The sequence below is a fragment of the Chelon labrosus genome (assembly GCF_963514085.1).
Source record: "Chelon labrosus genome assembly, chromosome: 13".
In the NCBI taxonomy this organism is placed as follows: Eukaryota; Metazoa; Chordata; class Actinopteri; order Mugiliformes; family Mugilidae; genus Chelon; species Chelon labrosus.
Window position 1 is genome coordinate 1,865,226 of NC_140346.1, and position 24,190 is coordinate 1,889,415.

Here is a 24,190-nt window from a genome sequence, read left to right on the forward strand (position 1 = left end):
CTGGCTTAAACTTTGAATCATACGCAAACCACCCCAGATTGCATATATCCCTCTTAAGTTTGTATTTTCTTACAACAGTGCTCCATATTTCAAGTGTAAATGTTACTATTGGGTTCATAGCATGTCTCAAAGCACCTATCAAATGTTTATCCCCCACTAATATCTGGGTTTGAAAGCCCTGTACTTCCCTTTCAATTTCTTTCCATTTAGACTCATAGTCAGGTCGACACCAACAGGCCAGATACCTAAGTTGAGCTGCATTAAAATATTCTGTGAGGTTAGGTAAAGCCATCCCCCCTTGCTTTTAGGTAGTGTCGTAAATTGTATTCTTGGTTTTTTACTATTCCAAATGAATCTAGAAATCAACTTGTCCCAGGCTATAAATTTGTTTTGGGGGATATTAATTGGAAGAGCTTGAAATGAATATAATAATTTAGGTAAAATATTCATTTTGACTGTCCGTATTCTAGCACTGAAGTCTAATGGGAGGGTAGACCGCCTTTCAAAATCTTTTTGGATGATTTTTTTCAATTTCACTATAATTGTTTTCAAACATGTCGGGAAGTGTTTTACTCAAAGTTACACCGAGATACTTCATTGTTTTAGAATTCCATTTCAAATTATATGCATCTCTTATTTGTCGGGATGGAGAATAATTTAACGAGAGAATTTGTGTTTTTGATATATTCAGTTTATACCCTGAATAGTATTCGTACTTTTCCAAAAGAGACATTAGGTGGGTAGGTATATCTGGTTGTTCAAGAAAAATAATGACATCATCTGCGAAAAGGCCAATGATATGTTCAGTCCCCCCTACAGTAACCCCCTGCAGTTCCCCACTCTGCCTTACTGCCTGTGCTAAAGGCTCGACATATAAAGCAAAAAGAGTGGGAGACAGACAACAACCTTGTCTTGTCCCCCTCTCCAACTGAATCGAATTGGACAGGCTTCCATTTACTCGGATTTTAGCTGTGGGCTCTTGATACATAGTTTTAATACATTGGATTACCTTTTCATTGAAGCCAAATCTCTTTAATACCTCATACAAGAATAACCAACTAACACTATCGAATGCTTTTTCAGCGTCTAAACTAACCAGAATTGTACTTGTACCACTTTTTTGGGAGTTGTCTAGAATATGGAGGATTCTTCTAATATTATCGTGTGTTTGGCGACCTTTAATAAAACCAGTTTGGTCTTCATCATCAAATCTGGAATGAAGGTCTCAAGTCTTTTACAAATAATTGATGTAAATAATTTGTAGTCTACATTTAAAAGTGAAATCGGCCTATAGTTTTTGCAGTCTTCTTTATCTTTGCCTTAGTCAGACATTCTTTAAGCTGCTTTTTCTGTGAATAGGTGATAGACATTTAGTGTAAACAGACAGAATGGCCATAGCTTTTATTTTAATACAAAAAGGCAGTATGTCAGCAGTGAGAAGAGGAGTGTAAAAATTCTGATCCTTTTGTGGCACTAATAAATGGGACCAAAGTCTGCATAAACAAACCCTCAGGTGAAATTGTTGAGGAAATAAAGATATTTAGACACAAAAGCAACTATTTAGAAAGAAATGGCTCTCAGGTATGACAGCATCATCTATAACTAGTCAAAAATGACTTCGCAAAATGCTGTGAAATACACCTGAAGCAATTAAGAAACTGCCACTAACTTGCCAGAAGCTAGGTTAGAGAAAAAGGATATGGAAGAAGATCAATGAGTATCAAAAGTTTTGTAATATTATTTGATGAGTACTAAATGCTGTCTTCTATCTAACTGCTTTCACTGTCTTGCTCACCATGTATCGTTTCTGTGTCAAAGGGGAGTTAGCTCCCCACTCCCCTCAGGTTTTATGGCCCATTTGTGTAGCCTGGGTAATTAGATTATCCTTCTTGCCATTACTTTAGCTGATTTAATCAGTACCACCACTCTAAAGTCTGTTCAGCTACCTGGTTGTTTTAAGGGAGCTAGTTATTTAACGAGATGTTATCATGGAAATGACTGCTGCATCAAGCATGAATGGAGGAGTTCTGATGCAAGATGGTACACACAATGACTATATCATCTGGAAACATATAATAGTTTTTAAGTGTCCATCTGAAAGACACAGTATGTCTAAAAGTTTTAAGCCACATTCTGCTGACTTGTCAAAATAAAGAAAGAAGAAATTTTACCCCAGTTAATGGAAAACAAGCATTGCTTTCATGGATGTATTTTTACATGAATTGAGAGATTTGGAATCCAGAAGCAATGTCCCGTGAAATGAAGCGACTGCTTATGGAGGAGCTTTTCATCTCATGCACGAATAACAAACTGTGATGTAAATTTAAAAGTCCTTTTGGCAAATTCCAGTTCTGGGAGAAAGCTCAGCTGTCATGCTTCACGTGGCCATACATTAAGCCCCAGATCATTAAATTAAGCTCCCAGCTACAGCATCCACAGCTTTAAAGGGCACTGCCCCTCTGCAGCCTCTTGTATCTCAGTGACTATGAAGAGACTGCCACAACAGCAGTTGTTTCCAATTAATCTCTCATTCCTAAGTAACAGCAAGAGTTCTGATCAGAGTGTTATCATTAACAGTACTAGAGGGAGTCTGAGGGGGAACCAAGTGCAAGTATCAAAATGAAATTGTTTATAAGGACGGTCACAGAATGTGATCAGAAACCAAAAAAGAAAGAAAGGGGTGGTAAATCTGGTGCAAAACATGAATGAGCCAAAGAGAGAAGAACATAATTAAATATTTAGTGTGTAATATATACATGTGCATATTTTAGGCCCATTGCCAAAAAAAAAACACTGAAGTTAAGATTTTGTTGTTTCAAATGATTGAGTTTGTAAAGTCCGAACCTTTCAATGACAAATGATCTTTCAGAGTATGATTTGAGTTTACTTATTAATAGTACATGGAAATCTAGTACTATATCAAGAGCAAGGAAGTGTATGCACAACAAAAACAGAATGGAATACATGCTGACCTTATCACTAATCGCATAAAGTCATACAGTATCCAAAATGTATAGCCACTTCTTATCCATTTCGACCCTCATTAGCTATATGTATTCATCAAGTATGAAGCATAGACATAGTCTATGGCATAGACTATGTCTATGGAATAAAGTAAGAAGTTTATTTTTATTTATTTATGGCCACTAGGGGTCAGAAAAGTCCAAAAAAGCTGACAGTATCAGTTTACGCTGTAAATCACTATAGCTAGCATGTTAGCAAACCTGTTCAATTGTAAATGAAGAAAATAGCGAATTTAGCAGCAGCTTGTTTTTACAAAATCACTGAATAGATATTAATTAACACAAACATACACTTATTATATCATATTACTGGGTGCCTCACAAGCCATACAAGCTTTAATAAGTTTTAACTAGAAAAAGTAAATGGTAATGGTAAATGGCCTTGCTTTTATATAGCGCTTTTCTACCTATTGGTACTCAAAGAGCTTTACAGTCACAGACACATCTACCCATTCGCTCACACAAGCACTCACACATTCACACACCAGTGCCAAGCACTGGGAGCAGCTGGGGGTTCAGTGTCTAGCTCAAGGACACTTCGGCATGTGGCATATTCCGGGGATCGAACCGCTAACCCTCTGGTTCGTGGACAACCCGCTCTACCTACTGAGCCACAGCCGCCCCCAAGTAGATCCTAAAGTTATTGGATTCCATTTCGGAATGTTTAAATGTTGATGAAAATGGAGGAAAGTTATTAGCTATCTTCTTGGCATTGCCTGACCATAGCATACAATCACAGACGAGAAACATATTTCAGATATTCATTTAAACATTGCTATAGTATCAGGTGCATCTCTGGAGTTAGTCAGCAGTTAGTTTAAAAGCACACATATTCACCATGACATAGAGACAAATACAGATGTTACCTGTGTTAGTGTGGTCCTCAGAGTTAGTGTCCACTGTAGTGTAGTGTTCCAGTTTGCCATTAAGCTCTATCTCCAGCTGCTGAAGATTTTGTTCTTTTAGAGCTCTTTCCACATCTTCAGTAAACTGGATTTGTTCAGCCAAACAGAGGATCTACAGACAAAATTTTAAAAATTTAGTCACATAGAATTTATTGGTTGTTGGTAAGAGTTAAGACTTGAGAAAGCAAAGGATTTGGAGGTCCAGGATCTCAATTTGAGCTACAATTTACAGCAGGTCAAGTTACTGAAGAATATTTAGAAAAATCAGTATTGTATATTCAACATGAATGTGTCGCATTAAAGACAAAGTGTACCTGTGATGGATAGCGTGAGGGGTCCACCTCTCCTTTCCTTCCTGCTGTCACACATTCATACAGTAATTGCTTCAGAGTCTCCTTCATCTCCACAGACAGCTCACTTAACCACACCTAGAAAGAAGACAATTTATACACAGCATCAGACAGTGGCAAAACTCTTAAAACGAATACATTATGTACCATTTAAACACATGGAAGCAAACACAATCAGGCATCAAGTGATCACTCAAACATACAGTATACATCGATCAGCCACAACGTTACAACCACTAATAGGAGAAGTAAATAAATTGACCATCTTATGACAATACAATGTTCTGCTAGGAAACTTTTGGACCTGGCATTCACGTGGATGTTACTTAGACATGTGCCAGCCACCTAGACCAGACCAGGCACCAACCACCCCACAGCAATGATACTCCTTGGTGGCAGCAGCCATCCCCAGCAGAATGTAGCCTGGCACAGGAACATACACAAAAATGGTTTAGGAACAACTCAAAAAACAAAACAGCACCAAGTGTTGACCTGGCCTCCAAATTCACTAGATCCCAAACGGATCAAGTACCCTCCCCTCAACCCATAAGACCCAAAAGCCCCCACAAACAACATTCTGTTGCCAGACACCATAGACACCCTCAGAAGGCCCATGTCCATTCTCCGATGAGTCACAACTGTTTTGGAGACACAAGGGAGACCTACACAATATTGGGCAGGTGGTCATAATGTTATACCTGATCAGTATATATATATACACACACACACACACACACACACACACACACAAACATTAACTCAAAACTCTGTCAAAAGAAAACTTTACCTCCACATGGCTGGAAATGCGTACAAGGTTTCTGAGTGACACTGTTTCACCCTCCAAAGAACACATAGCTACAATGTGCTGGCACTGTTCGTCAAACACAACCTTGTGGATGCCTGCACAGACAAGTATACCCATATACCAAAGAGAATAGAAAAAAGCATATACACAAAAAAGTGGCAACAATAGAATAAAGACTAGAAACCAAAACAAAAATAGGTCTCTGACCTGCAAATAGTTTCTTGAGGTGTGACTGGATGACAGTGGGGTTGGTTGCCTGTCCAAGTATCTCCAACAGATCATCATCTCCTATGAAGTAGAACCGTGGAAACGCAGAACGCTTCTCCTACAATACCACCAGAAAAGGACAGATTAACAAAATGTACAGGTATTGTAAATATCTTTGGACACAGAAATGTACATGTACAGCATATACCTCCAGGAACTCATTGAGTGACTTTTGGCAGCGCTGGAGTTGATCCAGTATGGTGACCAAAGAGCTTCTGATGCCAGCCCTTGAGCTCAGAGAAACTACTCTGTTGTCCCTCTGGATGTCTGACATTATAGATCTGTTACACATGTAGAGGACATGTAATGTTAATGTGCACAACTTACATTTATAATTAAATAAGACAAGCCACCCTGGCGTATTATCAACCATTAAATACCCGCACAAAATAAACTTAACATGAATTGTACTTCACAATATGTGTGCTGAGCAACAAGAAAAAAAGACTTAATATAGGATTTAGGTTTAATATTTGACAGTGGATGTGGGCTGAAACAATGAGTCAAGTTTTTAAGTCCACTTTAAGATTTCATTTTTTTTTAACTGTGAAGTGCTCCTTCTAATACTTCTAACACACATTAGACTCCTTAATTTTAGTGACACCCAATGTGGCTCACACTCAAAGTACCTGAAGTCTTCATCAACCCTTTTGAAGCGGGCCTCCTCTCTGGGCAAAGCTCCTCTTCCAAATATAGGCTCTAGATAGACCCAGCGCCTCTGGATGGCATTCAGACTGAGCAGGTACTCATCTAAGTCTGACAGACGAACCTCCCACAGACTCACCTGGATATAAACAGAGTAAATAAACAGTGATGCTTCATCAAGTATTAGGTCTTGAATCCTTAAATAATATGCACCCATACAGGACTAAACACTGGATTACGCATTACCTTATTTAAAAGAAAGTTACAGGAAATTGAGTTCAGTTAAAGTTTATTAATATATTAATGCATTTGACCTGACCTTGTCCTGGAAGCTGCGGTAGTAGGGAGAGTCTTTCAACGACTGCAGCAGACAGCGGTTATCTCCCACCTGGACGGAGAGAGAGTTGTGATAAAGTCAGCACTTGCTAATCCTTAACATTGGTGCCATCAGATCTGCATGTATTTTCCTGAAGAGGTATTTGTGGCGTCTGTGTCTCTCTACTAAGTGTAATCAACAGGTGGGTTCCTTTTTTTGACCTGCCATAAATTATACTTGAAATGAAGCCTGGCAGATTCTGACCATGTAAACCCATATAAACATGAAAGCAGTACCTGAAGACTTTACAAGGACGCTTTACAATGTATGAACACCTAAAAAAATCTCTTAACATTTTTCAAAATAACATTCCAGTCTACAACCTTTATCAGTGTCAGAAAAGGTAAACAGGAGTTGAGACAAAACACCCTATACTGGATGTTACAGTAAAGCATTCACTAATTATCTTATCACTTCCTTTTGTTTGATTCCATATCAAACCATCATGTGATACTCATGTGCTCACACCATTTCAGTGAGGCATATAAAACAAACATATTATTAAAATCTTTTCAAAGGTATATCTTCACAATGCCCTCGTCTGAATAACAACTGAAACTTCATGGAAAGTCCATACAGTATAAGTTAATGTGAATGGACGCTCATTTAGGACTGCTGGATCTATAATAGGAGACACTGTAGGACAGCAGCATATTTAAAGCTACAGTGTGGAACCTGTTTCTGTCCTTTCTGGCAGTGGGAGTAATTACACAATGTGACAATGCAGGTGAACTCGCCACTGATAAGTCACAGAATATGGTGTGACAGTGGGACTGCCTGTGGTTGAGCCTGTAGGTTAAGCTAGCCCAACCTGAACCACAGAGAACAACTGAAATGTAGTCCACTTTGATTATGCACCTGCCCACATCCCAGACTTGGGGTTTTTGAGTAATCTGAGACAACAATTTCAGCAAGCTCTTTAACTCTGATTTCCACTAGTGTGATGTTTCACAGATTTTACAGAGCTTCACAGACTGTTTCTTGTGTAAAACACTTGGAGTAGGGCATGTATATGTAATATTGTTTTACGTAACCTGTAGTACACCTAAATAACAGATCATAAAGAAATGTCTCAATATTATTTTGGAAGTTTTAAGCCGCATTTCGGAACATAAGCCTGGGACTTTCCAGCGCTAGTATGCCGTTTCTTTTTTTTAATTTGGAGCATCATCAACTTTCTTGGCTCCTTGGTTTTTCCGAAGGTCCATCAAACTAGATGCTGTAGCTTAGTCCACCGCAAAATGTATTGCTACCAAATGTCACCACAGATTAAACCTCAGGTATCATATAGATTGGTTTACCTGGAACTCATATGCCTGATCAGCAAAGTGTGAACTTGTTTGGTAAGAAGTTTAATGTCACTGATGTCCATTTTAAAAAATCACGTACTATAGTTTCATATTAAGCATAAATCCTTTTTGTTTAGACTCAAAGTATGAGTCTAGGAGAATACCAATAGACCAGATGAAGTGATTCACCCTGGTCATTGTCTCCACCAGGGGCTCGTAAAACATTGAGTTATAACCTCTGTCACAGGAATCAAGAGTGCAAAAATAGTTTGTTCGATGTGTTATCAGCACTTACATTTTAAGCACTGTGTTCACGGCTTGATGACATCTTTCAGTACTCTAAACTGTACACTTATTGCACCACATTTCATTTCTGGCTTTTCTGGGGTTTTTTTTTTTTGAGGGGGGGGATTCTTCTGTCTTAATAAAATTGTTTAATTATGATGCTATCCCAACTATTAAAAAATATTTATACAGTATATGGCACATGGAATAATATTATATATTATTAGATTACCGTAATAATATTGGATTTAGTGACAAATACCAGCTGCCTGCGCAGTTCATGTACAGGAATACTAAACATAAGCTGTTGAGAGGAGGTATTCTATGGACAAATGTATGTAAGATCAAATAAAGCTGACTTTCAGCTTTGCTAACTAGCACTTATAAAGTTAAGTTAGTTCACATTACGTCTGGAGTTGTTTCCTTCACCTTACAAATAAAAGTGTAATGGCTTCAGTGTGACATTATGGAGAAAATGTGTGCTTTATGTTTGTATATAGTAGGTACCTGGTTGACTATATCCTTCCAGTCCTTGATGAGGGTGAGGGTGCGCCCACCGCTATCTGTATATTCAGTAAGGGTGAAAGTAGCTGCTGCTCCCCACAGATCCAGCTCCCTCAGGGCTTCTCTGATCGTAACCTCTGCCTGAGCCCGACTGTTCAAGTCCTACAGTACACGAACATTTGATGGATTCACCAGAATATATCAACACAGACAGGAAGAAAAAAAACACTGTAAATGCAAGTATTGCATGAAACAACTTTAAGGTTTAAAAGTTATATCAAAGATCTAAATTGTCAATAGGCTGGCATCATACAAATGTTTCAAATTGGATTAGTAATACGCAGATGTAATGCTTTCCCATATTACCATATTTCCTCATATTACCATACCATACTTAAAATTATCTGAAAAAAAAAATGAACCATTTAAAGAGTTTAGAAGTGTGTTCTCCCACATAGTGCGTTTGTACAAACCTTGAGCTCCATTGCCTTCTCTATGATGGTATCTGCCACACCAAGAAGGTCGTTAAAGGTAAGCCTCTCTAAGGTCGTCCCTCTTGGGAGACCCAGCAAACGGAACATGTCCAACCAGTGGTCTTGAGAGAGATGTTCCCCACGTACATACTTTAGCACTGGAACCATGTTCTTGATGCACAGGTGACAAAAACAAACACAAAAGTTTCGAGTGAGATCTCCTATTAGCTCAGAATGGGCAGTTATCTCGTATAGGTCTATCAATTATCTCGTATATTATATCTATTTCTGTAAATTAGTTTACTTCAAACGATACTCTGGCCACCAACATGCACTTTTTACAACACTGATCCTGCCTTTACTGAGATCCACGACATACATTTGGTGTAGATATTTATGGGCCACAGAGGATAAACCCTTTTGGATTTGGTGACTGCAGGACTTTTTCCTATTACAAAACAACACAAAATTCTTCACTTCTACAATATGTACAGCATAATGAAATAGCTGACTGCCATGCCATTTGCTAATTTATAATAATAATAATAAGAAGAAGAATAAGAAAACCTTTAATTGTCCCACAATGGGGAAATTGCAGTTTGCAACAGCATGCAGAAATGACCGCGATAGAACAGATTTTCCACAAAAAAATACCGTAATTTCCGGACTATAAGGCGCACCTGAATATAAGCCGCACCAGCTAAATTTTGGGGAAAATACAGATTGTTCCATATATAAGCTGCACCCGACTATAAGCCGCACCCGACTATAAACCGCTGGTGTTTTAATGTTTAATTACCGTAAGGGTTTCTTCTACCACGGAGGGGATTGTCAGGACAGAAATGACTGTTTGGAAACGCAAAGCGTCCCATTTATTTACATTTGAGAAACACAATAAATCTTTCAATCAATCAATCAATCAATCAACGATCAAACTTTCACATCTTTGACATGTGAATCCACAAGTTGCCCAATAGTGCAGTGACTAACTCTAAATGTACAGCAGTTGAATTTCCAGTATATAGTCCAAAACGAGTCTTGCTGAGTGTAATGAACTCTCTAAAGTCTAACTTCTAATCAGGGTCAAGACTTACAGTGTTGGTAGTATATAGTGTTAAGCTTGGTTTACACTCATGCAGTCGACCTACGCAAAGCCTGTGTAGGAGGTACACTATATGAATTTTTTAGGAATATTTATTGGAAATCTAGTGTGCTAGTCCAACCACTGAGCAACGTGTACAAGGAAATGCATTTCAAACCAATCACAGCGAGGTACCGTTCCATATTAGAGGATATATTATTCCTTTAACTTTATACCTTGTATTTGTCCACTTCCCCTTGTAGTTTAACTGAAATGGCAGTGGGCATCTCCAGTTTCCTTAGTCTGTCCTGCCATGTAAATAGAAACTCCTCAAAAACATATGTCTTACTCCTGTAAAACAGAAAAATACTTATGAACACATGAGTGAACAGACAGCAATGAGAAAAAAAATGTAAAACATCTCCGTGAACGTTAAAGTCTTAACAGACCTTAAAACCAATACCTGAATATGATCCAGTCCTCCTGGGCCTTTTCTGTGAAGCCCTGCTGCCACTCCTCATACAAACCCCACATTTGGCTGTACTCCTCCATGTCTTTTTTCGTCTTTTCTGCCAGAGAGAAGTCTGGAGCTTCCAGGTTAAAATAGATACAGTCTTCACTGCAGACAGAATAGAAGAGGAGTCTGATATGTACTTCACCTGGCAGCACTGTCAGCTACGTTAAGATATTATTACTTTTTTACAGGAGTCTGGGCAGGAGGCCATGAATAATATATTGTTTCTCCTCATTCCTGGTTTGGTATGTAAATAGAGATGAATCAGTGATACTAATCAGCTGTTTTAAATACAAACAAAGAATCTTGTAAAAAAATAATATCTATTAATGTATAATGTAACTATTAATAAACCAAATAAAAAAACGGCCATTCAACAGGACAACAATTGAACAAAGGGAATAAACATCCTTCATACTTTTAAAGACTGAATACATCTATAATTTCAGAATAACTTACAGCAGTTTCCTGCGCACAAGCTCCAGCTCCTGGAACTCTTGCTGCTTGTCCCTGATGGTCTGGAGACACGCAAGTAAGGCAGCATGATCGCCACTTTCCAGAATCTCATCTTTAGGTTTAAGCTGGTCCCAGCGTGCCTTAAACCGCTCCAGATCCACCCTGTAGCCATTGATACGACCTGCCGCGTTACTTCGCATCACCTCCACCTAAGAACGGAACATGCAAAGAAGCAGGAAAGAAATTAATAAAAAATAAGTTTAGATGACAAGTGTATGTGGGAGATTTTGTCACCTGTTCTTTGATCATAAGCTGGTGGCTCTCCATTACAAGCTCCAGTTTGTCCCACTTGGCTCTTAGTGAGGACAGAGAGTCTAGGCCGGCCCCAGCCACAGCACGCAGCAATCGGTTCTTCTCCTCAGCACACTGGAACTGAGGCAGGATCTGTACACATACATAAATATAATTATTAATTAATTTATTTCCTATGCTATAGCAAGCATTTGGCTGATCCCACAAGAAATTACAAGCCACTGCTATAAATTAAAAGCATACGCTATAATTAACAAGAAATGATGAATGAATTCCCATGCTAACTATGGACAGGGGAGAAACAGAAACCTACTTTCATTAACACCATTATTCCTAACCAGGATCCTAACCAGGATTTAGAAGGGTGCATGTCTTACTTCAGGTTTGCGGGCAAGAATCTGGCAATAAGTGCCATTGGCCGCACCAATGTCCTCCATGCTCTCTGGTCGTGTGGACAAGGCCTCCATTGATTCTGACACAAAACTGTCTATGGCTTGAGTGTGGCCTGAAAACAAGAAAGAAAATGAATAAAGAAAAGGAAACAGAAAAGGAAAGAGAAAGTGACAGGAAAGGGGATGTCATGGGGCAGATACAATGGAAAACAAAATTAAAGAAAAACAAGAACAGAGAGAAAAAAAGTGATCGCAGGGAAAAAAACATTAGGCTTGTGATTGGTGTAAAATACACTGGTTACTATATTTAAACATGTTTATTGCTGTAAACAAGACAGTACTTTTTTTAGTATCTGTATCACTCCATAAATATAAATATAAACTGAAATTAAAAAGCAATCAAGTTATCTGTGTTTACCTTGTATAGACTTCCTCAGTGATAAGAGCAGCATGTCAAACAGCTTCTGGATAAGGTCATCAATGGCTGCTTTTACAGGCTCACAGTTGACTGTGATACAGTCTACCTTCTCCTGACTGACAGAGATAAAAGGAGAGGATCACCTGGAATTCGACTGTTCAAATTTCCAATATTATGATGTCAATTGACCTTTGACCTCAAGCACTCAACCAACAGAGAATCAAAATGAGTTCTGTGTTGTTTCTTCAACAGGTTTTCGAATTTGATGTCTGATGGTCTTCAGTGCCATGATTAAACAAAACTTCCTTAGCTGTTGGACTTTGTTTTCTGAGGACCGTGGCTTTCAAGAATCATTCACTGCCATTTGAATTTCTTATAGTTATTTGTATGTGTGTGTGTATTATTATACATTATTATGTGTGATTTGTACCTGGGCAGACGTTCTGACTCTTTCCCTCTGGCTTTCAGGGCCTTGAAATTTCTCTCCCAGTCCTGCACGGAACTCAGATGCTTCTCCACTAACTTCTCTAAATCCACTTGGCCCAGCACCACCCACTCCTGTAACATGCACGGAATCACAGTGAGCTTAAGCGCAGGGCATATTTCCTATTTTTTAAATGTGGCTGTGTTAAAGGTTACAGAAACTACACAGCCTACTGCGACATAGATGACTAAACAAAAACAGAAGTAAAGAAAAGGGGAGATAAAAGAGAAGTCTGGTGTAGGTGGAGGGCTTCCCCATAATGATTTAGATATGCATGGCTGCAGACAAAAGGGAAAAGAGTATATACTCTGCTCACTGTTCTGCAAGGGTAGTTTGAAGGGTAAAAAGCTGACAATGAAAACAACAAAGAACATGATTACAGAAGCATGACTGATTCGAGTTTCATTCTTTCAAAGAAAGCAGCACAGCTACAGCTAGCTGAAATGGTTCAATGAGCAGCTAATCAGTCACATTCATGTACAATAACATGAAATAGTAAAATAGTATAGCAGTAAAATACAGAAAAGCCATAATAGTTACAACAATAAGTATTTAGGGATCTGTTATATATTTGTTAGATTCAAATAGTTCTTTCATATCCACATAGGGTGCAGGTTGTGTCTTTCTGTTTCTACAGCAGCTAAGAATGGACAAACTGAACACTGGCTTGAGAGACAGCTGTATTCTCCCTGTCAACTAGACAGAGTATACATTTGTCCAAACAAATTCTCACCGGCTGTGGATTTGCGTTTTTTACTCTCATAAAAAGAAGAGCACTACATTCGCAGCATTCCAGGATGAACTCTGAACTCACCCGTAATAACTAACAATTACTGAACGTTCAGTGAAGTCTAAATAATCTGATATCTTGACAAAGGCTGGCGTGTCTGTATGTTATAATGCATGGCGAAAAAAAATTCATTAAAAACTTTGTATACCCGAGCTCAACAAGCGTCCTTATATGTCATCTAGAAACAAACACTAATTTGATGCTCCATCAACAATGGTGTTGAAAGATTGAGGGCTTTGGGGATGGACATATCAAAAACATATAAGCAGGTGAACGCTGGTCAGCTCTGACTCTGTCCCTGTCATTTCAGTATATATTAATGAGGTTAAAATGTTAAAACGTTAAAAAAGGTTCTTACGTTTGTTTATGGTTCTTTTAGGCCAATGAGCTCCCAGGCAGAGTGCATTCAGTAAACTATTCAGATTTTATTTTCGCCGTAGCAAATCTAATTGATATAGTGTAGATTTCAAAAAAACTAAATTTACCATACCTTAAAGAGGACCTTTTCCATAACATTGAAGTGACAATCATAGTCTTTTCTCTTACATTCATTGCAATCTGCAATGTCAGCACTGGATGCCATTAAATCCTACAATCTAGTCCTTTAACACTTTTCTAAACAATATAAGATCGTTAATAAGAAATTGTTACCATAACCATTATTAGTTTCAAATATTATATGTTGTTTAAACACCTTGAACTTGTGTTGTATAGCCCGCAGGCGGCCGAAGAGGTCCTCAGCCTTGCTGAAAATGGTGAGGAACCCTGAAGCATTTCTGTCAATCATGATGTTGAAGATAAGCTCCTCCCCCTGGGTGCTAACCCCTCTGAACTGGTTTGGGATTGAGATGAAACGCTTCATCTCCCGAAAATAGCGCGCTCGCACTTCTTCAAATGGCGGACGGAACTGTAGACGGCCCTGCCTATTGAGGAGAACAGAATTAATAAAGGAGGGTACATTCTATTGTTTAATTAAACACAACCAGGAGAGAGGAAAAGAGAAAGATAAACAGGTAAAAGAAAAACGTTGAGATGTGAAAACTAAAAGGTGGGAGGAGGGGGGTTCAGATAAGGGTAAAGTGAGAGGAGAAAAAAAAAGATGACAACATACAGAACAAAAGAGTGAGACACAAGGATGTGCAACGGCAAGTATGTGCACTGACTTGAAAGTGAGGTCTATGTGTATTTCAGGCAAGTTCTTGTTCAGAGCTTCCAATCCAGTCTGATACTGGTGTTCAAGAGCTTTGTACAGCTGATGGTTCCAGTGCTGACGCCAGGCCCGCATGTCATCAGGCCTGAAGCCCTACACAACCCCAGACACACACATGTATTAGCTTCCAAATAAGAGAAATACAATTGGTTGTTTTATTTAACAGGCTGTCCAAAGAAAACTTACATTCTAATATGTAATTTGTATAATTTGCTCATTTAAAATAAAACAGATTTCACACTCACAACCTACAGACGAAGCTCTATATTGTTCAGGATTAGCCTCAAACGTTGAAAGCTTCAGTCACATTCATGTACAATTGTAGATTTAAGCCATTTATTAACATCTTCTTATTTATTAGAGCTATTCTCATGGAATAAAATGGTGACCTTCCTCATTTTAGTCTATTTTTGGAATTTTAAATACTCTTTTTATAGTCTTTATTACAATTACTCATTACAATACTACTTTTTAGAAAGTATGACATAAGGGTCAGCAGCAAAATCACATACGCATCTGTCTGTAATCAATACCTGAGCCTCCAGAGTGGCAAAGCCAGTACGTAGGTCCTGCAGGCCATCTTTCCACCGCTGCTGATGTCTCAGTAGGTCAACATTCATCAGTGTCACCACCTGAGAAATGTACCCACAACGGTCAGACTTTAGCTGTTAATGTCAGTTTAAGCAAGGTAATGTTCTGGTTGCAAAGACACAGGCCTGCCTGTAAGAGATTATTCTTAGTTGGGACTAAAACAAGATACAACCTTGTCAATGAAGTCAGTGTGCCATTTTCGTAACTTCCTGTTCTCGGTTGAGAGTTTCTCAGCTGCGGATTGCAGCTTTGCAATGTATACTTCTAACTCTTTGGGGTTGTCCCAGGTGATCTGCAGTTTACCATCTGACTCCTTTGACTGAGAACCAGGATTCTGATAAAGAAAAGAAAGCAATTAACAATTATATATATATGTGTGTGTGTGTGTGTGTGTGTGTGTGTGTGTGTATATACTGCAAATATACTCCGCACAGATGAACCAGATGCTGAGGGATGGGTCCCACACAGAGTGGCTAAGCCAAGGCAGGACAGTCCTAATCCTGAAGGACCCTCAGAAGGGACCCATCCCATCCAACTGCCGGCCAATAACCTGTCTCTCCACAACATGGAAGGTCCTGTCAGGCATCATTGCGGCTAAGATGAGTAAGCACGTAGCCCAATACATGAGCAGGGCTCAGATGGGAATTGGTTACAAGTACCTTGGTATCCCACACGCTAATGGAAACCATGAGGAAGCCGCAAAGAAGTTAACCACAACCAAATACCTCCAGAGAGAAAGGCAAGTCCTGAAAAGTCAGCTAAATGGCAGGAACAAGATCCAAGCCATCAACATGTTCCTCACTACCAGTCATCAGATACCCCGCTGGTATCATAAGCTGGACAAAGGAAGAGACATCAAGACAAGAAAGCTCCTCACCATGCACGGAGGGTTTCACCCCAAATCCAGCACCCTGAGACTTTACACTAAGTGGAAAGAGGGAGGCCGAGGACAAGTGAGCATCAACGCCACTATCCAGGATGAAACATCAGAAATCCAAGAGGACATCAGAAAAATGGCCACAAAGGATGAACTGCTAAGTGAGTGCCTCAGGCAACAGAAACCCAATAAGAGCGCAGAGGAAGAGGAGCAGACAACCTGGAGGGACAAGCCCCTACATGGCATGTACCAACGTCAAATTGAAGAAGTGGCTAGTAGAAGACATATAAGACCTACCAGGGGCTGGAAAAGGCTGGACTCAGAGACAGCACAAAGGCACTAATCATGGCAGCACAAGAACAGGCCCCAGGTACAAGAGCCATAGAGGCCAAGATCTACAAGAGTAGATCAAACCCAAGGTGCAGACTGTGCAAAGATGCCCCTGAGACAGTCCAGCAAATAGTGGCAGGGTGTAAGATGCTACCTGGGTCAGGGTACATGGAGAGACACAACCAAGTGGCTGGAATAGTGTACAGGAACATCTGTACCCAGTATGGAATAGAAGTACCCAAATCGCAATGGGCCGCACCACAGAAGGTGGCTGAGAACAACAGGGCAAAGGTGCTGTGAGGCTTCCAGACTGTGTGTGTGTAAACCAGTGGTTCCCAAACTTTCTCTGCTGGGCCCCCCCTTTGGTACATAAGAAAATCTTATGTACCAAAAAAAAAGAAAATTTGTTTTCAGACTCCATTGTAGTTTATTTCACACATTGTAATTAATACATACAAACCTCAACCTTTTCTGAACAAATAAAAGTAAACTTTACTGTGTAATTATGTTCAGTGTAACAGGTTTGCGTTTGCGTGTGAGCCCGTCAAAAACCTGTCCATCTCATCGCTAGCATGAGATGGATAGGTACAGTCCATCTCACTGTACCTGTGTAATAAGGTACAGTCCCCCCCCACACACACACACACACTTTGGGAACCATTGGTGTAAACCAATACTTTCCATCCATGAACAGTACCTTGATCACATGTTCAAAGGCCAGTGCGAGACTAAGCATCATAGGTCTCTGAGAGGGAATCATCTGCTGGTCAATGGTGTTGTAGAAATGGGCCACCTACAACACATAACACTTTGTAAAGAAGCCAGCATTGGACAAACTACAACAGTCAATAAATGAGGTGATAAAATGCCTTTGTGTTTTAACCTTTCACCTGTTTTAGGACAATGGCTTGTCTGTAGAATTTGTCTGCAGTATTAGCAGCCTGCTGTATCTTGGCTGGGATGGGAAAGCCCAGAGCAGAGAGTTGTCTGACCTCCCTAAGCAGACAGACCAGTCTGTCTGAATACTGGATCTTCAGCCTGCCGTCCACATGGTCCAACTCCATCACACGGTTGCTGGCCTGAAGACTTAACAGTGAGGAAAATTGCACATTGTAAAATCCGTTCAAACCATCACCCATTCCATACAAGCGCAAGTGCGTACAAAATTACAAAACACCAGCAAAAAATCACAAATGAATTACAAAACACTGTTGCATCAAATCTTTGTCAAGCTGATATACTAATGAGTAAGGAGTGTCTTGTCGGCTGAAGACAGAGGTTGCAGTATTTCCAACCTGATCCCTGACTTTGGATCAGCCAGTTCAGACAGAATATCTCTTGACCAGTCCTCAAACTGTTCCTGCTCGTATGCCCTCAGAAGCTCCAGCAGGTCATCACAGAAATGCATGTACACTTTGAACCCGGACAGGTCTGACAGTAGAGCCTCAGCTATGCGGACAGAGTCTTCCACCTGATGTAAATATGAAAGCACATCAAAATAGCGCATACTATAGATTTCATTATCAGAGCAACCTGTAGGTACAATTATTGGAAGTTACTCTTTTCATATTAGCTCCATCTTTCAGTCATATATATATATACATATATACATGTTCAGGTGACAATACACAGAAACACACTCACCTTGTGTAAGAGCTGTCTCACCCAAACTATTTTGTTAACCACCTCAGGAAGGTTCCTGCCACTGAGTGGTCCGGACTTCTCGCCAGGTTCTCCATGGCAACGGCTCTCAAAGTCAGTCTTCAGGCCTAAGAATATGAATGGAGTAGAGAGGTATAAAAGATGAGAGCAATAATGTGTTCCTCTAACTTGTATTCCTAGTCAGTTACTATGAGTCACTATGGATAAATTCCTGTTTAAGGTAAAAGAGTTTAAAAAACAGGGCATTTACTGGAACTACTACAACATTCTGTTGTCCTATTTAAACTAAATGAATCTAAAAATATCTGTATCGTGTCTGTATGTAGTATTCAGGATCTAAAGGCTTGCCTTAATTGCCTCCATGTGCTGTATTCTATCTCTGTGCTGACTGCATAGATTGGTAGGCCAATCAACAATAAGTACGTCTGTGTTATTTTAAGAACACAACTGTACTGTAGCATTAGTAGTTTTGTTAACCCAGCCTCATGGATTCAAATCCTCTCACCTGCTCAACCCCCACTTCTAGCCCTCCTCAAACAACACAGCACAGAACCACCTTGCACTTTAACCCACCATTAATCCCCCACCAGTGACCACGAGTGTTCAACCCCATGAGCATGAATCGGGTGAAGAGAGAGCTTAGAAGAACCAAGGCCGGGAAAGCTGCAGGTCCTGATGGCATCAGTGCCTAATGTCAGCCTAATGTCAGTGTCCAATCTTATCTTATCTTAAAAGCAAGATTGTTCAATAGTGAATCCATTATGGTTCTACATTTAAGTACATGAACACAGTGCATTAACTTTTCATTTTGCTCCCCTGTATGGTCACAGTAAATCATGTTCACACTCTAACAGCTTTGAGAAAGAGCTGTGTACCCTTGTTGTAGTCTAGTAGTCTGGCTAGAAGAGTTTCTCTCTCCGACTGCAGCTCTTTACTGATAGTCGGACGTCTGATCAACTCCTTATGCTTCTGGAAAACCTGCAACAGCTAGACAAGAGGCAAATAAACATACACACATGCACGCGCACACGCACACACACACACACACACACACACACACACACACACACACACACACACACACACACACACACACAGGGACATACAGTAAGTTCCTCCATCAACAAAATATTTCACAACCTGAGACAAAGTGTTGCGTTTCACTACCTGTTGTGGGTTATCCTGCACATCAGCTATGTAGCTCTTTAGCCTGCCAGCAACCTCCTGCTCTGATGGAGCCATTAGGCGCTCAAACTGAGCCACTGCTGCTCTCCAAAGAGGCTGTAAAAAATAAAAGACAGTTCAAGATGATGTGGACAGAAAATGTTGCGTGTAACAAAAAAGGCATATGGAATTCCAGTTTGAGCAGCTAGAACATACAGACAGGAACTCATCTGTAGACATCTGACTGAATTGCATTCCAAACCACCTCTAAATCTGGTTTGCAGATTTCATGCTGCATGCTGCAAGTATAAAATCTGGATATAACAAACAGTTTAAACATAATTTCTATAATAATGGCTCAGTTAGTGTTGATCACACTCAACACAGTGGAGAACCTACTCCATCCTCCCTTGAAAAAAGCATAGACATAATGGTGTTTGAACAATGTAAGCACACACACGTGAACTTCTCTATAACTAACCTCAGTATAGGGGTTGTAATGCAAAGGGCTGAGTCCAGAGAATGGTTCAAACACACGATCTGAAGTCAGAGCCTGCTGCTTCCCTCCTGGTAGCAAACACAGCAGTTTCTCATGAACCATACGTAGGGTCACCACCTGGGAGACATAAACAGAGAGCGTATATCCACGTGTTATCAATGTTTTATCTACTATATGTAGGAATGTGGGAACCAACAACATGACTCGCAGCTTTTGTGCTACTGTAGCACCAACCCTGAACTGTAAAGTGTAACCAGTAGATAGACTAAATAGATCAAAACAGGGCAGATTCCCACATATAAGCTTTGATTAATAAGGGAAATTATATACTTTATTAAAAAGAGGAAAGAGCCATCTGTATGTATGTGACAGTGGTGTCCTGTTACTGACTCAATAAAGCCAATGTTGTAATGTGGTGTTCTAAGGAGACTTTAAAACAGATTTAAAATCTGGGTATTTTTCAAGAGGTCATTATTGGTTCAACGTATCCTTTCCAGTTTTTTGCCTGACGAGAAACATGAGGTGAAAATTTATTTTGCATGTGACATCAGCTTCTTTCTAAGCAAACATAAACCGATGTTTGCAGGTGTAATGTCAGCACAGCCTTTAATGCTGTCACTGTGTCACAATGACACACACGGGAAAAGGGAGAAATACGTGTTTTTAAATAATTCAACAGAAAGCAGAAGTGGTTTGGTACACCTGAAGCAGAAGCAGTAATTTACCTCATTCAGTCTTTTTGCAAGACAATGCAGAGCTTGCGGACGGTGCTTGCTGCCCTTCCAGGGATGAGGGGCATGCCTCTTCCACACCTGAGGAAAAACATGTTTTTAGTGATTAGCACAGATGTATGAGTAAATGCACTCTTTCCAGCTGAACTGAAATACTATATTTAAACCATCTCTGGCATACCTGTCCAGTCAAATGCTCACACGCCACTACCCACTGCTCACAGATGGAAACACCTGTTCTCAGGTTCTCTCTAACCAACACATATGGCTCTTCAAAGATTTTAAGATCTTTGAGCTTCCTCTGGACATATCTTCCCAAGGCTCCACCTTGAACAAAGAAATATATATAAAAAAAGACGTCATAATAGCCACTTACAGATACAAACATAACATTTATAGAAAAATTACACCTGCACACAAAGTTACCCTAAGACTGTCCAAACCACTTGCCGCACTTTATTTTAAGGTAATGTAATGTTTCTCATAGGTTTGAGTTACTATATGTGTTGAACCAGTAAGTCAACATTATTTATTAATCACCTAAACCACTATAAAGCATTTGAACATTTCTTTATTGATGAACTATGTTCTACGTATGGAGCACGTACTACAAGTACATACTAAGCAGTTCCAAAGAAAACTACATCAGTTTCAGTTCTCAAAAGATGTTCAGTTCATCAACACCAGAGTAACCAACGGATCTTTGAAATATAGAAGTCTTGACACACACAGTACATTAACAACATCAGCAAATATTTGTTTCCATTTCCTGATTTTGGTTTGTGTATGTCAAAATGTCTCACCAATAACGTCCATGAGCCGGACCATGCGTGTCTCTGGGTAAGGCTCATAATCCGTCTGCCTCCAAACGTCATCCAGAGTGTCTCTGCTCTGCTCAACCACATCCACAACATCCAACATAGGCAAGCCGTCAAGACCACCATACTCCTGATGGAAACACAAAGAGACACAGTTGTGATTCATTTTTAGTTTCCCCTCAGTTTGATCAAAGCAATTACTATTTGAGTTATTTATATTATATTTTAAGGCTTTCAAACTATAAAAATAAATAAAAATATGTACCACACTGTAAACAGCTTTGTTTTATCATTCTATCTGCGGACATAGTGCTTAGTGCAGACTCACTCTCATCTCCATAGCTGTAAGCACCATAACATACAAAACTGATATGTGTAAAGGACTTCGGTACTTCAAATTTCACGTTTTTAAGTGAATATTCTTTACACATAACAGCTGCCTGCATACCTTCTGTATAGGTTTGAAAAGCTCAGTGAAATGTGTAGCCCTTTCTCTCATGCTGTTCTTCTCTGAAGACTCAGAGAGATCGCTCCAGTACTGAAACTCATCATTGGGAGTCAAGATGCCTGCACAGAGTAGAAAAAAAAACACGATTTATAAAGTTCAACAAAAAACTTGCAGTATACCATTTTAAAGAGTGACATGTCAGTAATAAATTTTTAGAATGCATAGTGATCACAGTGATCAAAAGCCCAGCTCAAAAAGCCTGAGACCGAAACATAAGATAAAATAAGATAGAATAAGATAATTCTATCCCACACTGGGGAAATTTGCAGTTCTCCAGCTGCACACAGTCCAAAGTACAGTGCACAGTGTAGACACTTCTAGTAATTGAAGGAAAAAAAAAAAAAAGACATTTGAAACTACAGTGAAACTTTCCTCCCTGATGGTTTGCCTTTGAGTCAAGCCTCTGCTTCTGGCTGGCCAACTGAGGAGGTACAACGTGGATACTGAAATTGTGACCGAAAAAAGGATAACTTTCTATTACTTGGCAAACTGCCAAAGACAAGCCAGCAGGACAAAACAAAACAAATGTGTACTGGGAAAGCACCTGTGGTTGAAACTGTCAGTTGTATAGATAATGGCAGATCACACATTGCATCTCAGGGCATTTTATAACTTCACATTCATGTTTTGAATATGCGAAGGCCAACTGGGTGGTAATCAGTATGAGAAATGGAAGAAAAGAAAACAAATTCTGTTATAAAGTTCATCGGCTTATATTCAACTTATCAACTTGACCCAGAAAGATGCAATCACTGTAAAGTTTAATTTAAAGTACAGAGACATGTTTACGTGGTAGTTTCAGCGTGTGGGGTTATGCCATTGAAAGCATTTATACCTGTACTTTGGTGTGTGTATCGTTATGTAATCACACTAAGAGGCGACTGGCCAGCTGTGTTAAGTTTCACTCTGTACTTCACACAATCCCGACTGAAACTGTGCGGCTCATAATGGAGTTGAAGTTAATAAATGTGGATCAACAGTTAGTTTCACTGAAATCACTGCAGAACAGAACAGAGATAAGCCATCTAAATAGATGGTGTGTATGAGCCTGAACAAAGAGGAACTTTCTGTGCTTGTCCGGCCGCTGAATCACACCGTGATGTGTCGTCACATTTCTGAGGGGGTGCACATCAGGTTCCAGCATAGTGTCAACTTTCCGCAGTACTGTAAATTACGCATAATTGGTTTTCACCGAATGGCTGAAGGCGCTTTCAGCAGTAAGAATTATATTTTCCAATAGCAATAACTAATGGTAAACTATAATAAACACAAAATGCTTTACCAACTGGTGTCTATGATGTTATGTCACCTCATGATGCTATCGTTCACCAATTACATATTCACTATTACATCTTCCATGACCCTTTTGTGAACTCCTAGCATTTGTGTTTTGTTCCGCAATTTAATAGCATACCCAGAACATCTTCCTCCTGGTGGCCCTTCTTGGCAAAAGATTTTGCTCCAGACTGGCGAACCACCGTGCCGAGGCCCAACTCCAGCTCACTCAGCAGGTCTGCTAGCTTAGGGTCAAAAGCTGAACGCCAGTGTTCATCCTTGGGACACGAAAGAGAAAGAAAGTTTTAGACTGAAGGATGTTCATTGCTCCTGCCTGCAACATCAAAGTCGAAGGAAGCTTAATTGTCAATTCTGCCATATGTGCAACACATACAGATAAAAAATCAATAAATATAAATATAAAAATTAAAGCGCATAACAGATTGAAGTGAGTCCAATGTTAAATAACGTGACTGGTGCAGCCCCCGAGTTTGGTGTGTGTATGTGTGTGTGTGTGCGTGTGTGTTTGCGGGAGTGAACTTGAGTGAACATTGTGTGCTCATTGTTAGAGGCTTCATACACAAAATATCTTCATATTTTCTGGAATCAGTCAGCTGTGTTGTCAAACAATTGATCTTGCCAACACCCCCAACATTTTTCAAATGCCATCAGCGGAATTATCCAGTACACAGGGAGAGGCGCACCTTCAGCAGTACAGGGGCAAAAACTTGTTTGACAGCCTGGTAGAGGGTGTTGATGGGGGACTCCAGCATGGACGACACAAGGAGGCTCTGGTGAAGGTTATCTTCTGTGATCACAGTGGGATGCAGCTTGAAGAACACCAACACCTTCTCTCTGCTGTCTCCCATAGCTTCAATCTGTGAAGGAGGATGCACTTTTTCATTATCAAGTAAACATTTAACAGGTAATCATGTAGAATAGAATAGAATAGAATAGAATAGAACAGAGCTGAATTTATTGCCATTTGCACAGGTGCAAGAAAGTACATGTACATTAAAATGCTGGTGCGAGGTTCCCTGAGTCAGGTCTTTTTATAAAAAACTAAACAATAAAGGTACACGTTTTCAAACAGCAGCAGAGAAGAAGAAATAAATACTAAATACACTCTATTATTAAAATCTGAATATAAACACTT

At 39.7% G+C, this 24,190-nt stretch overlaps 1 protein-coding gene across 1 annotated transcript in view; it reads right to left on the bottom strand.

Annotated features, from left to right (window-relative positions):
- Window positions 1–24,190, bottom strand: part of dync2h1 (dynein cytoplasmic 2 heavy chain 1) — a 119,965-nt gene that overhangs the window by 94,437 nt on the left and 1,338 nt on the right. The window contains exons 3-35 of the mRNA XM_084558574.1: window positions 23,739–23,912; window positions 23,174–23,312; window positions 21,700–21,818; window positions 21,237–21,381; window positions 20,615–20,760; window positions 20,428–20,514; window positions 19,685–19,819; window positions 19,207–19,320; window positions 18,915–19,026; window positions 18,022–18,146; window positions 17,673–17,848; window positions 17,268–17,463; window positions 17,075–17,170; window positions 15,343–15,504; window positions 15,113–15,211; window positions 14,533–14,672; window positions 14,064–14,292; window positions 12,526–12,653; window positions 12,096–12,211; window positions 11,663–11,790; window positions 11,268–11,417; window positions 10,977–11,182; window positions 10,467–10,622; window positions 10,240–10,354; window positions 8,923–9,093; window positions 8,453–8,611; window positions 6,315–6,383; window positions 5,980–6,134; window positions 5,499–5,631; window positions 5,291–5,408; window positions 5,066–5,178; window positions 4,243–4,356; window positions 3,890–4,040 (exon numbers count right to left, since the gene is read on the bottom strand). Of these exons, the coding sequence (XP_084414700.1) occupies window positions 3,890–4,040; window positions 4,243–4,356; window positions 5,066–5,178; window positions 5,291–5,408; window positions 5,499–5,631; window positions 5,980–6,134; window positions 6,315–6,383; window positions 8,453–8,611; window positions 8,923–9,093; window positions 10,240–10,354; window positions 10,467–10,622; window positions 10,977–11,182; window positions 11,268–11,417; window positions 11,663–11,790; window positions 12,096–12,211; window positions 12,526–12,653; window positions 14,064–14,292; window positions 14,533–14,672; window positions 15,113–15,211; window positions 15,343–15,504; window positions 17,075–17,170; window positions 17,268–17,463; window positions 17,673–17,848; window positions 18,022–18,146; window positions 18,915–19,026; window positions 19,207–19,320; window positions 19,685–19,819; window positions 20,428–20,514; window positions 20,615–20,760; window positions 21,237–21,381; window positions 21,700–21,818; window positions 23,174–23,312; window positions 23,739–23,912 (4,576 nt within the window). The remainder of the gene's footprint in view (window positions 1–3,889; window positions 4,041–4,242; window positions 4,357–5,065; window positions 5,179–5,290; window positions 5,409–5,498; window positions 5,632–5,979; window positions 6,135–6,314; window positions 6,384–8,452; window positions 8,612–8,922; window positions 9,094–10,239; window positions 10,355–10,466; window positions 10,623–10,976; window positions 11,183–11,267; window positions 11,418–11,662; window positions 11,791–12,095; window positions 12,212–12,525; window positions 12,654–14,063; window positions 14,293–14,532; window positions 14,673–15,112; window positions 15,212–15,342; window positions 15,505–17,074; window positions 17,171–17,267; window positions 17,464–17,672; window positions 17,849–18,021; window positions 18,147–18,914; window positions 19,027–19,206; window positions 19,321–19,684; window positions 19,820–20,427; window positions 20,515–20,614; window positions 20,761–21,236; window positions 21,382–21,699; window positions 21,819–23,173; window positions 23,313–23,738; window positions 23,913–24,190) is intronic.